The sequence below is a fragment of the Podarcis gaigeae genome, assembly GCF_964106915.1.
Source record: "Podarcis gaigeae genome assembly, chromosome: 11".
NCBI classification, from domain to species: Eukaryota; Metazoa; Chordata; class Lepidosauria; order Squamata; family Lacertidae; genus Podarcis; species Podarcis gaigeae.
This window is the reverse complement of record NC_139687.1, coordinates 35,899,993-35,912,578: the sequence shown is the minus strand read 5'-3', so window position 1 is coordinate 35,912,578 and position 12,586 is coordinate 35,899,993. Positions and strand designations below refer to the sequence as shown.

General features: G+C 40.1%; 1 protein-coding gene across 4 annotated transcripts in view; it reads left to right on the top strand.

Moving 5' to 3' along the window:
• CERT1 (ceramide transporter 1) overlaps window positions 1-12,586 on the top strand; it is a 51,164-nt gene that overhangs the window by 24,174 nt on the left and 14,404 nt on the right. For all 4 annotated transcript variants that reach the window (XR_014556285.1, XM_083703225.1, XM_083703223.1 and 1 more), the window contains exons 4-8: window positions 3,302-3,409; window positions 3,646-3,784; window positions 5,083-5,166; window positions 9,564-9,721; window positions 10,555-10,647. Coding sequence is in view for 3 of the 4 variants with exons in the window: in XM_083703225.1 (XP_083559351.1) it covers window positions 3,302-3,409; window positions 3,646-3,784; window positions 5,083-5,166; window positions 9,564-9,721; window positions 10,555-10,647 (582 nt within the window). In the remaining variant the exon portion in view is untranslated. The remainder of the gene's footprint in view (window positions 1-3,301; window positions 3,410-3,645; window positions 3,785-5,082; window positions 5,167-9,563; window positions 9,722-10,554; window positions 10,648-12,586) is intronic.

Sequence of the window (12,586 nt, the reverse complement as noted above, 5' to 3'; positions counted from 1 at the left end):
ATGATAAAGGTTACTGTTGGACTTTGACCAATAGTAACCTTAAGCAAAGTCTTCATCTTCTTTTTATTGCTTCCATCTAGTGGCCACTATTGTTCATGACATGTCATTCTTAGTCATTATTTTCTTCCCAAGATTTTAGTTTGCAATCTGGTGTAGTCACTTCATCTAAACGGAATGGTTATGATTTCCTGTTTCAATATGAGGAAAGAAAATAATAACAGTAATTTTATTATTTATACTCTGCCCATCTGGCTGGGTTGCCCTGGCCACATGAAATTCAGAAGTCTCATGTGATCCATGTGAGTGTGTGCTCACATGTAGATATGCATAGTTAGATCATGTGTAGGCGAATTGCTTTCCTGAAGTCAGTATCTTATCATTAAACCTAAAGACATTTTCCTAATCTATCCATCCAGTTTGCTTAAGAAACTGTTTCTAATCTGGTCTCATAAAGTATTCCTGCAGCCTTGGTATTTGATGATTGTACCAGCCGTATGTCAAAACTCTATCTGAATGTGGTCATATGTGAACAACAAAATACATTTATTTCAAAGTATTCCCCATGCCTCTTTTGAGAAAGCAGGTGCCCAGTTTTTGTGGTTATGAAATGAATTTTTTCTTTACAATTCTTTGAACAGTTTCCATTTACTACCAGCTTCCTCACCCATATGTGTCTCCTCAACATCCCATTGAGATCTGTTTGTGGATTTGTTCTAAGGAGTATGGCTGCTCTTCAGTGCCATCAGTCCCTTCTCAGCCAAGACACCCTTCTTGAGCAGTTCCAAAGGATGTCCTCTGTTCAATTCCTGTCTCTGCCATTTTGGGTGGAACAGTTCCCCCTAGTGAACTACCCCTTTATGTTGTCTAACATTTTGCCCAATTCCTCTTCACCCTCTTGTTCTGAGTTCCATCAGATTCTAGGTGTATGAAATACTATTGGTGAACTTGTGTTTTAAAGCACCTCTCTTTTAAATCATTCAGCAGTGTCTTTGGTGATATGTGTGTGCATTCTGTGAGAATAACAGCTTTCACCAGTCTTATTTTCCTATGCCTGCCTGTTTTTATTCTGTTTTCATTCACACATATCTTCCTCTTACCTACTTCAATGTATTATTTCACTTTGATGCTGCTTAACTTTCTATCTCCTTTTATAACTTGATTAATAAAGTACAGGTCAAGCAAAGTGGTATTTCACATGTAAAGAGTGTTGCATAGAATTAGTGTCAAGCATCTGTAGTGTTTTATCCTGCTACTTCCCAGTTCCTAGGTGTGGGTTTCTAATTGGAGAAGAATAGCTATTTGTGTGTAGCTGTTATGCAATATGTAGGCCAGGATAAAAAGAAGTCAGTGGGTGAATACATTAAGCTTCATGAGGGGTTAAAGTAAATTTATCTAAATATGGGAAATCAGGGTGTGGGACCAGTGATGCTTCCTAGGAGTCTGTGCTTTTTCTCTCTGAAGCATTACTGACCCACTTAAGGAAATCCCTATCGGACGATTGAGTCAGCAGTGAAGGTCTGATGTGATTGAATACTTAAGCTATTGTGTTGCTGGATGCTGTTTCACTGATGGTGTGCTTTGCTGCTACTGCCTGCACCAACAGAATATTACACAAGGCTTTAGGATCATGTGGCTTTCCCCTCCTCGACTGTCAACCTATGAAAGAGCTTTCTGAAAGGAATAATGGAGTCTATTCAGAGATGCAAAAAGCTGGTGAAGATGTTGCAGTGTGCTTTGTTAGTTCTGAGTATAGCTTTGAGGCTACACCCATGCATGGATATTTGACAAAATGGCTTCTGGATGTTCAGCATGGTAATTGGCGTTAGGGTTTAATATTGTGCATTGATTGCTACAATAAGAATGAGCAATTCCTTTAATTTCAAGGTAGTGACTGTCAGCTTTTCTGTTGAGTAGACTTTGGCTGCCTCTGTTTTAGCAACGTGGATTATTCATACTTAGGGTGGAAGACGCTTTTATCAACATTTTTCATCTTGATTATAACGGAGTTATTCCTACAGTGAATTACTAATGATCTGCTCTGCAAGACATAAAAAGTTCGGCATTGAACTGCTCCGCCTTAGATGCTGCAGTCATAGAATGGTGGGGCTTTGCATGATGCTTGCTTTGTTTTTCTTCTTATGCTTTTTGCATGTGCCACTAACTTCTACACATATATCTCTATGCACTATTAATATTCCTTCCTTTTCTGAAGCCACACTGCAATTTCCCCCCATATTTAGCTTTATCATCCCCCTACCCCACCGTGGTAACTAAAAATAATTGTTTTTGTAATTGTCATTAATAGTCTCAAAATATGCAGATGTTGACACTGCACATTACTCTCTTGTCCGTAGTTGTTGTAGCAGATAAAATTGTACAAGGAGTGCACATATTGTAAGTCTTAAGTACAATTAGCAAAACCTGACTCCAATGACACACACCTCAGTTGCACATCAAGAATGAATTACTGCAGTGCACTCTGCACTGGGTTATCGCTGAAAAGTTTTGGGAAGCTGCATTTGGTTCATAATGCAGCAGCAAGGATGTTATTGGGCACACACCCATGGGATCATGTTACTCTTATCCTACAGTGTCTGCATTAACTTCTAATTTGCTTCTGGACACAAATCAAAGTCAAGGGTGGGAGCATGATTGATGTCCACAAGAGTTAAGGCCTTCTCAGTGACTGTATCAATACTCTGCCCTGTCTTTGTAAAAAATAATCCCTTCTCTCATGCTGACAAAGACATTTTCATTCTGGCAGGTTCTTCCCTGCTAAACTTCATCTGTGGTAGGCATTTTTATCTGTGAACTCTTGCTTCTTTAAAATGTATTTTAATGTATTTTACTATTTGTGTATTGAGTATTTTACTGTTTTGGAAGGTCAGGGAGGGTTAATATATGTATGCATACTCTTGACTTCTGGCAAACTCTTAATGACAGTGACTAGTTAAAATCCTGGGGATCCACAAGATACAGGTAGGGAACAGAAGACTTCTTAATAGGCTGCTCCAATGAAATACGCTTACTCTTGTGTTGAATTTACATGAGGTCTTGGCACATCATGCCATATATTGATACATATACTGGATCACCTCCATTCTTCCGTCCTCTTCGGCTCTCCTTTTTCTGCTACACCAAATCAAGTCTTGCATGCTTGAAGTTGAAGTAGTATATATTAACTTGGCTGCATTTCTCTAAGCACTATCCTGTTTAAAGAATATCATTTTTGAAAAATCTCTTTGATGGGGATTTGCCTCTTTACATTTCATAATTAATGTATGTGTTCCTCTTTCTTCAGACTGAATCTGGCTATGGATCAGAGACGAGCTTACGGCGCCATGGCTCTATGGTATCCCTTGTGTCTGGAGCGAGTGGGTATTCGGCAACATCGACCTCCTCATTCAAGGTAAGTGACAAAGAACGTAAAGGTCTTACAAATGATTCCTCATCCATACCCCAAGTTGCATGCATCTCCTGTGATAACCTCATAATGATGTATTTTTGTCTACTTAATTTTTTATTGATTTTGTTGTTGTTACATTATTGCCTTGTGAACTGCCTTGGTATTTCTTTTGATATAGAAAGTAATATAGTAAATAAAAATAAATAACAGCTGAATGGTTTTAACTTCTGGGTTTTCAGAAGGGCCACAGTTTGCGTGAGAAGCTTGCTGAAATGGAAACCTTCAGAGACATATTGTGTAGACAGGTTGATACGCTACAGAAATACTTTGATGCCTGTGCTGATGCTGTCTCCAAGGATGAACTTCAGAGAGATAAAGGTATTCAGCTTAAGTTAGTTATTTAAACAAAAGGCATCACATTCTAGGGTCTGATAGGAAAGTAACAAGCGTTACAAACTGTCGTATTTGTAACTTTTGTTTAAAAAAATTGACAAGTCTTTCAGCTGTCTAGCACAGCACTGCCCAACCTACTTCATTAGAGATAATTGTATACTTGCTTCCCATACACTTCCTTCTGCTCTCTTCAGATCCCCATCTTCTCTTCCTCTTCCCACTAATGCTGTTGATATGTGTGTTTTTAATAATTGCTCTTCCACTTTACCAGTCATACATGGGATGCATAGGGTTACCGCAGAGTCATTTGTAGATGAGCATTTATGCTGAGTGCACATACACAATGGACTTGGGTTACTGGTGCAGGAGGTAAGGCCTTCTTACACTGATGTAATACAAGTTCCCTGTGACTATTCACATTCCATCATAATAGGGTTACATTCAGAAGTAACCCTGCAGTATAACGCTAATACAGTCATATTCACGAAAGCAGAAACTTGTGCATTGCTGCTCTGAAGTGAGACCCTTTGTCGGGCAGGCTTGCTCCAAAGTGGTAGTAGTAGTAGTAGTAGTAGTAATAATAATAATAATAATAATAATAATTTATTGTTTATACCCCGCCCATCTGGCTGGGTTTCCCCAGCCACTCTGGGTGACTTCCAACAAAATATTAAAATACAATAGTCTGTTAAACATGAAAAGCTTCCCTAAACAGGGCTGCCAGTAAGTGTGAATTAGATGCTGCTTTAGTGAAAGCAGTGCTAAAATGTCTCAAGTTGGAAGGAAATGTCACTACTTGCTTTGATGCGCATTTTGCTGTACCTGGCCAAATGTTCACTCTGTGTTTTCATATTTCACAGCAAAATTTAATAGAAATGTAGCAACGAGGGTAGCCAAGGGTTCTTTTGTTTCCATCAAGAATCCAAAGCTACAGAGTTACTTTGAGTGATGTCACAGAGCACATGATGAAATATCACCTCAATTGTTTTGCTGAACAGATGTGTCAGAATAGCCCTCAGCGTGGCTGAACCACCACTACCCCCAGCATTTGGATCCCTGCTAGCCTTAACTTCCTGTTGCTTGTACATGATAAAAAAATAATAATTTATGACCATGTTGCAGTGTACACTGAAATTATACACTGAAATTACACACACGTAAGAGTAGTAGTAGAGTATGTCTTGTTGACTCTCCAGATACGACTGCGCTGGCAAATTATTTTTCTACTGCTCTTTCAGTTTCCTCCAAGGCCCAGTAGTAATCAGTGCTTCTCTTTGTTGTAGTGGTAGAAGATGATGAAGATGATTTCCCTACAACACGCTCTGATGGGGATTTTTTACACAATAGTAATGGAAGTAAGGAAAAATGTGAGTACGCTTAAATGTATGGTTGTCAAAATGTTCTAAAGATGTAAGAACAGTGATCCTGAAGCTAATTAGCCACAAAATAACTGTTCTTCAGAGACTTACAATGGAACCCTATGCATGTCTTCTTAGAAGTAAATCTTAGTAAGTTCACTGGCACTTACACCCAGGTAAGTTGGCATATATTGCCGCTACAGAGTTCAAAAATTCTTCAGGGTTTCAATAAATGTGCTCTGGTAATAAATTCTGTGTTTCACTAATAAATTATATGTACTGATTTGTAGTTTAACCAACCTTCAGTCGCTGAGAATTATTGCATCTCCTAGGTTAGCCTTCTACAGAACTGTGGGGAAAGGATCTTCTCTATAAAACTAGTTAACAATCACAAAGTTTTATTTCTAACTTGAAATACTTCCCCATTGGCTGAATCTCTTTAATTTGAAAATAGATAGTGACTAATTCCCATGTGATCAGATTTAAATAAAAGCTACCTCATCCCAGTTGATTGTGCACAATTATGTTTAGGTGGGCATCTTCAGCTGTCACTTTGAACTCTCCTTTTTTCTTTTCATTAGCATTGTAAACTACACGTACATCTTGTCATGAAATATGACACAGGTATTTTAAACCACTCAGCCACATGTTTGGGGGGGGTTAGTTTGCTTTCTTTCTGACTATTGATCTTGTACTTGGTTGTGTTTCCTTGCCTGAAAAGACATAGAAACCTTCATCTTACTACTTCCACCGCAAGATGATGTGTTGAGAATTTATGCAACCATGTATAGAATCCTATAATTGTAGGGTTGGAAGGGACCCTGAGGATCCAAACCCCCTGTAATGCAGAAACATGCACCTGTCCCATGCGGGAATCAAACCTACAACCTTGGCATTATCAGCACCATGCTCTAACCAACTGAGCTACTGTGTTCTGTTCTAAAAGAGGGGCAAGAGCTAGGCTGCTCACGGAATTGTACAGATGAGGGAAGTGTGCTTTAACTCCCATCAGACCAAGCCAGCATTCCAGTAGTCTGTGATTATGGGATTGGAGGCCAACTAGGTGTTGGGCTGCAGGTTTTCACTGGAGCCAAGCTGAAAACAGGTTTTCTAAATTTATACCTGGAGAGCAATTTCTCTAGAGTCCCTCTTCATCAGGCATAGGCAAACTCAGCCCTCCAAATGTTTTGGGACTACAACTCCCATCATCCTGGTCCTGTTAGCTAGGGAAGATGGGAGTTGTAGTCCCAAAACATGCCTGCCCTTCATGGATCTTCATATGAAGACTTTGATGCAGAATGCTACCATGGAGCTGCCACTTTGCCATGGCTTCCCTGTTCAGTGGTGTTTCAGAGGCAACTTCACATAGAATCCCAGAACTGTAGAGTTGGAAGGGGACCAGAGGGTCATCTAGTCCAACCCCCTGCAATACAGGAATCACAGCTAAACAGGAGATATACCAAAGGGCAGGGAACCCGTTCTGTATGTGGGCACAAAGGGATCTTGTGACCCAGGACAAATTTTACCAGCATATGGTCACAGAAAAAACTAATATTACTTCTGTGTACACAGAATTAAATAGATAAATAAAAAAACAGAGTAATGACTAATTTTTAATCTCTTTCCCATTAAAAAAATATATATCCAGAGCTGTAGAAGTGTACTTGACTAGTGGGGGGGGGGGTTGGAATGATGAGGTTTGTGAACTGCTATCCTTCACTTTAGCTTTGGAAGATTGAGTGATTATGAAGACACGACCATTCTGTGCATAGTCATCTTGATTCTTCTTGTGTGGCACTTTCTGTAGCTTTATTATTATTATTATTATTATTATTATTATTATTATTATTATTATATTTATTTTCTGGTTGCTAATATTTATTTAAGCCTCTTGTATAATGCAAAAACTTTCAGTAATGTGTCTGAAAAAATATAAGCTGCAAGAGGACTTGAAGCAGCATCCTCTGAAAGATAATAATAATAATAATAATAATAATAATAATAATAATAATAATAATAATAATTTTATTTATATCCCGCCCTCCCCAGCCGAAGCTGGGCTCAGGGCGGCTAACAACAATCAAAATAATCCAACATTCTAAAAACATTCATTATAAAATTAATTAAAATCAAATTAAAATCAAATTGATGGCAACCATTAAGCAAAATTCTGTGCAGATTGCCAGAGGAGGGGGTCAGGCTGCGCCCTGACCAAAGGCCTGGTGGAACAGCTCTGTCTTGCAGGCCCTGCGGAAAGATGTCAGGTCCCGCAGGGCCCTAGTCTCTTGTGACAGAGCGTTCCACCAGATTGGAGCCGTGGCCGAGAAAGCCCTGGCTCTAGTTGAGGCCAGCCTACCTCTCTGTGGCCTGGGATCTTCAGAATGTTTTTATTTGCAGACCGTAAATTTCTCTGTGGGACATACCAGGAGAGACAGTCCCGTAGGTACGAGAGTCCTAGGCCGTATAGGGCTTTAAAGGTTTAAACCAGCACCTTAAACCTGATCCTGTACTCCACCGGGAGCCAGTGCAGCTGGTATAGTACCGGATGAATATGATCTCGCAGCGAAGACCCCGTAAGGAGTCTCACTGCAGCATTCTGCACCCGCTGGAGTTTCTGGGTCAGTCTCAAGGGCAGCCCCACGTAGAGCGAATTACAATAATCCAGCCTGGAGGTGACCGTCGCGTGGATCACAGTGGCTAGGTCAGGGCGAGAGAGATAAGGAGCCAAATGCTTAGCTTGGCGGAGATGAAAAAATGCCGCCTTTGTTATAGCTGTAATCTGCGCCTCCATAGAGAGGGAGGTATCGAAGATTACACCCAAACTCTTAACGGACGATGCTGGCACTAATTGCACCCCTGCAAGAGATGGGAGTTGCCCCCTCAATCCCATATTGCTCCGTCCCAGCCAGAGGACCTCTGTCTTCGAAGGATTTAACTTCAACCGGCTCCCACATAACCATCCAGCCACAGCTTCCAGACATCTGGTCAGTGTGTCTGGGGCCGAGTCAGGATGGCCGTCCATCAACAGATAGAGTTGGGTGTCATCGGCATACTGATGGCAACCCAGCCCAAAACTCCGGACAAGCTGGGTGAGGGGGCGCATAAAGATTATGCTTTTTTTGTATCTCTTTTCATTTTTAAAATGGTTTTGATCACTTAAGATGACTCCAAAAGCGACAGTAGGGGAGCAGACATTTTGGCTGTTTCATGCACATTCCTTGAATAGAACAGACTGAGCTGAAATTGTCAATGCCACCACTTCTCTTTGTCAAGTAATGGCAAGTCTGGAATGTTACCTTGATCCCTGGGCAGGGGAAAGGCTTAATGCGTCAGCTTTTATCGGAGCAGATTCTTTTGACCCAAGGTCTATCCACTAAATTTCATAAGCTGCCATTAGCAGTTCACCCTATGATAGCTCTTAGAGCATGGGCTGGAAAAATCTCTGCTTCAGACCTTGTCTCAGCCATAAACTTGCTAGATGACCTTATCTTTCAGCCTCCACTCCCCGCCTCCCCACTGTTTCTGATAATGCTGGCAACAACCAAGTAGCTCTGGTAATCACTGCAAATGTCTGTGAAGCCTTTGGCGCAACTCTTTTAAATGCTGAATTCCAGCCCTGAAAGGGGCTAGTTTCAGTTACCAATTAAATTACTGATTTAGATTGTACATCTGATTTGGATGTGGTAGATGCTCGTGAGTACGCCATATATTGGACCATGCCATTCCTAAATGCAGGCTCCTAGCAAGCAGCCAGCTCCAGTCTTAGTGTGTCAACACATGATTGAACAATATGTTTTGCCACTGTTAATATATGTTGATGTATTTTTATAACATTCTCTCTCGTATACTTTTAAATAGATCACTTTTTTTTTATTTAAACAAGCTTAGCAACAGATGGCTGATGCGGTATTCGAAACCACTGTAACTAAGGAGAATTCATTTGTTGAGGTATATTCAGAAAGTATCCTTCCACTTCAGAGGACATCATTAGAAACCTGAACACTTTTTCTGAGGGCATTTTTCACAGTTCATGACAAGATTCGAGTTCACGTTAATTATTGGTTTTTAAATGCTACATCTGCTAGGCTTTAAGGTAGTTCTGTTTTAATCAAGCTGTCAAATTGGTGGTATTGTTACAAGAGTATTACCACTTCTGCCACCCACATGGCTTTTTTCCCTTTCAATGCTGCTATACGGCACAGAAGAACTGAGAGAATACAGTACACTAAAGATGTAGCTGAAGAAGGACATTTCTCCTGTTGAGTTTCCTCTGTGCTTTCCAAATAGATGAACTCTAATGGCTTAAACTGCGCACAAGCCAAGCATGCAGTAAATGCTTTATGAGGTAACATGCATTTGAGCAAAGCACGGTTTGTACTGATAAATCTCTAATCTGTTTGTTTTAGTGTTTCCACATGTAACGCCCAAAGGAATAAATGGCATTGACTTTAAAGGGGAAGCTATAACTTTCAAGGCAACAACTGCTGGAATCCTTGCTACGCTTTCCCATTGCATTGAGCTAATGGTAAAACGTGAAGAAAGCTGGCAGAAAAGATTGGATAAGGTAAGATTTCACTGCCTTTTGGAGGGTTTAATGGCATGGCTTTGGCTTCAGGTAAATTAAGGGTGGTAACTTGTGCTTACGTGCAGTTATGTACCTTAAGGTTGTTTTCGACATAATGGTTTAAAATGCCAGCACTTCCATCTATTGTAGGCATGTTATTTAGCAAATATCACATGTTGCTTGTTGGTTCCCCATCCGCAGACCTGATTGCAATCTGTTAGTGTTGTATGTTTGAAGTGTGCTTCTTACAATTTGGTGTTTAAGAAGCTTTATCAGGATTAAGCTTTTTTTAAAAAAATATTATTAATATTTGTGCTAATTTTCCTCATGCCCTGTGTTAGCCATATTGCTTGTTTGTGAGTAGTGCTACATAACTCTGCAGTATGTTTTAACTCTGTGTCCTGGGGTGAGAGTCTTCTTCTTTGGCGATCACTCGTAGCCGAGTAAGATTGTCTTCCATAAACACAGTTATTAACAATGAGTCCGTAAGTGACTGTGGAGGCCAATTCTGGATCCACACGTCCTTCCACAGTGGAGACATAGGTTTCCGGGTGGAAGTTGATCAAGGTGAACGTAGCCTCTCAAAATCTGTTTTGTTTTCAATTGCTATATTTTAGTTAAAGGCTAAAATTCCAGTTGCTCCAATAGCTTTCATCTTGAGAACTTTTTTTTGTTGTCTATTCCTTTTATCATTTGCAATAACGCAACAGTTTGTTATGCCTCTGCATCTTGTGATGCAATATAGCAAATTATGAAGATGCTATCACAGTGTTCAATTCTTGTTCCAATATGAGATTAGAAATAAACTTTTGCCCTTGTGTGTATTCTTACAGGAAATTGAAAAAAGGAGGAGAATAGAAGAAGCCTACAAAAATGCTATGACAGAACTTAAAAAAAAGTCTCATTTCGGTGGGCCAGATTATGAGGTAGGAACTGGTGATACGTGGTAGCTCTTTCCCTAGGTCATAAGCAAAAGGTAGTCCTGAGGGAAATCTTAGAATACCAGGCAATGAAGTTCAAATATTTATCTTTTTTCAATATTTACCCAGGACCATGAATACCTGGAAGCAAGGCTTCAGTGCAGACTTCCTGCGCATCAAGAAAGGGTTGTGACTTAGTAGATTTGAAATCACAGTAGCTTAAATACACTTCTTGCTAAAACCTTTCCCTTACTTTTTTATCGGTGAATAATCATAAGGGCGTATCTATTGTTCTATTTCTCATGCTAAGTCTCATTAAATATAAGGAGACTGAAACATTTGTAGCTTTTCCAGATTATGGACCTAGTTTGAAAGAATGTGGAATGCAAAAGACCCCACCTGTCCATTTTATCAGACATGTATAAACTAAAAAGCTTGTTTGAAAGAAGTGGCAGCGGTTGAAAGCATTGTAATTATTCATTTATACTATGCAGATGAACCAATACTTCCCAGTCATGTGGTGGTAACAAATACGACTAAAAAGTCGACTTCAAAGAGTTTGAAGAACCTTTGTTATAGTGTAACGGTTTTTACAACTAAAATCTTGAATATAAACCCTTAGCTAGAATAGTAAGAGAGCTTAGGATTGTCCATCTTAAATCAGGATTCTGTTCTCATTACTTAGGACATGTACTCTTATGAACAGCCCAGCTTTCCATGTATGTGCTTAAGCATTATTCAGATTTGCTCTTGGTACTGCAACTCCTTCAGTTTATTATGCTGCTGTGTAAGAAAGAGGACTGGGGAATGTGTGTGTCAAACTCCAGAGTGTGGGTAGTGCCAGACATATATTGTATAAAAATGCATGGGGAGTAATAGATGCAAAACTAGCCCAACTGCTTCATGCTGCTTCATGAACTTTGTTCCCCAGCAGTTTTGTGACTAAAGATGGTAGCAGAGACTGCAGCAGATACAGGCACTCCAAAACTTTGTGGGAGTAGGAGGACATTGCTCAGAAATGAGATATGGCCCCTCAAAGTGCCCTTGGGGCAATCCAGTCAAGGTTGAGCTCTTTAAGAACCATTTATTTCAGTAGTGGAGATTTTAGCATTAACTCCTGTGACACTTGTCTATACAAGATGCACAGCGTGAATTGATATCAAATAATGCCAGCTGAGAAACAAAAGTTCTGGACTTCAGAATTTCTAACACATCACCACCAGTTTGCATTTGATATTTGCTTGCTTAGTGGCATTTTCTCCCTTCCAGTATCCTTGATGTTTACTGGTCCTTGTCCTTTACTCTTAGGTCTGTGTCCTCTTAAAATTGTGATTATCAGTGCTCACCTAGATCTAGTCTTGTGATCCCTGTATGGTACAGTGGTGCCTCGCAAGACGAAATTAATTCGTTCCGCAAGTTTTTTCTTCTTGCGAGTTTTTCGTCTTGTGAAGCACGGTTTCCCATAGGAATGCGTTCCTATGGAAACCGCCTTCAGACCAGGTCTGGGGACAGTCTGTCCCCCGACCTCTTCTGAAGGCTGGGGGGGGCAAGGGCTTTTCTGCCGACCGGGGACAGGAGGGCTTTGCTGCCGACCGCCAGCATTTTAAAAGCCCCCAGGACAGCGGAGACAGCCCATAGGGAAATTTGTCTTGCGGAACGACTCAAAAACGGAAAACTCTTTCGTCTTGCGAGTTTTTCGTTTTGCGAGGCGTTCGTCTTGCGGGGCACCACTGTAGCTCTCTTGCTTAACAAGCAGCTTGAACTACTACCTTAATATGGGAAGACAGTAATAGAATCCCATGTTCTCGCCACCTTATTATAAATATGTAAAAAGTCTATATATCATTAACTTTTATGCTTAAAATTTAAACAGATCTGTAGAAAATTGACCCAATTGCTTTATTTTTATTTTTAATTGCCTAAACAGCTTTTTACATAAGCATTT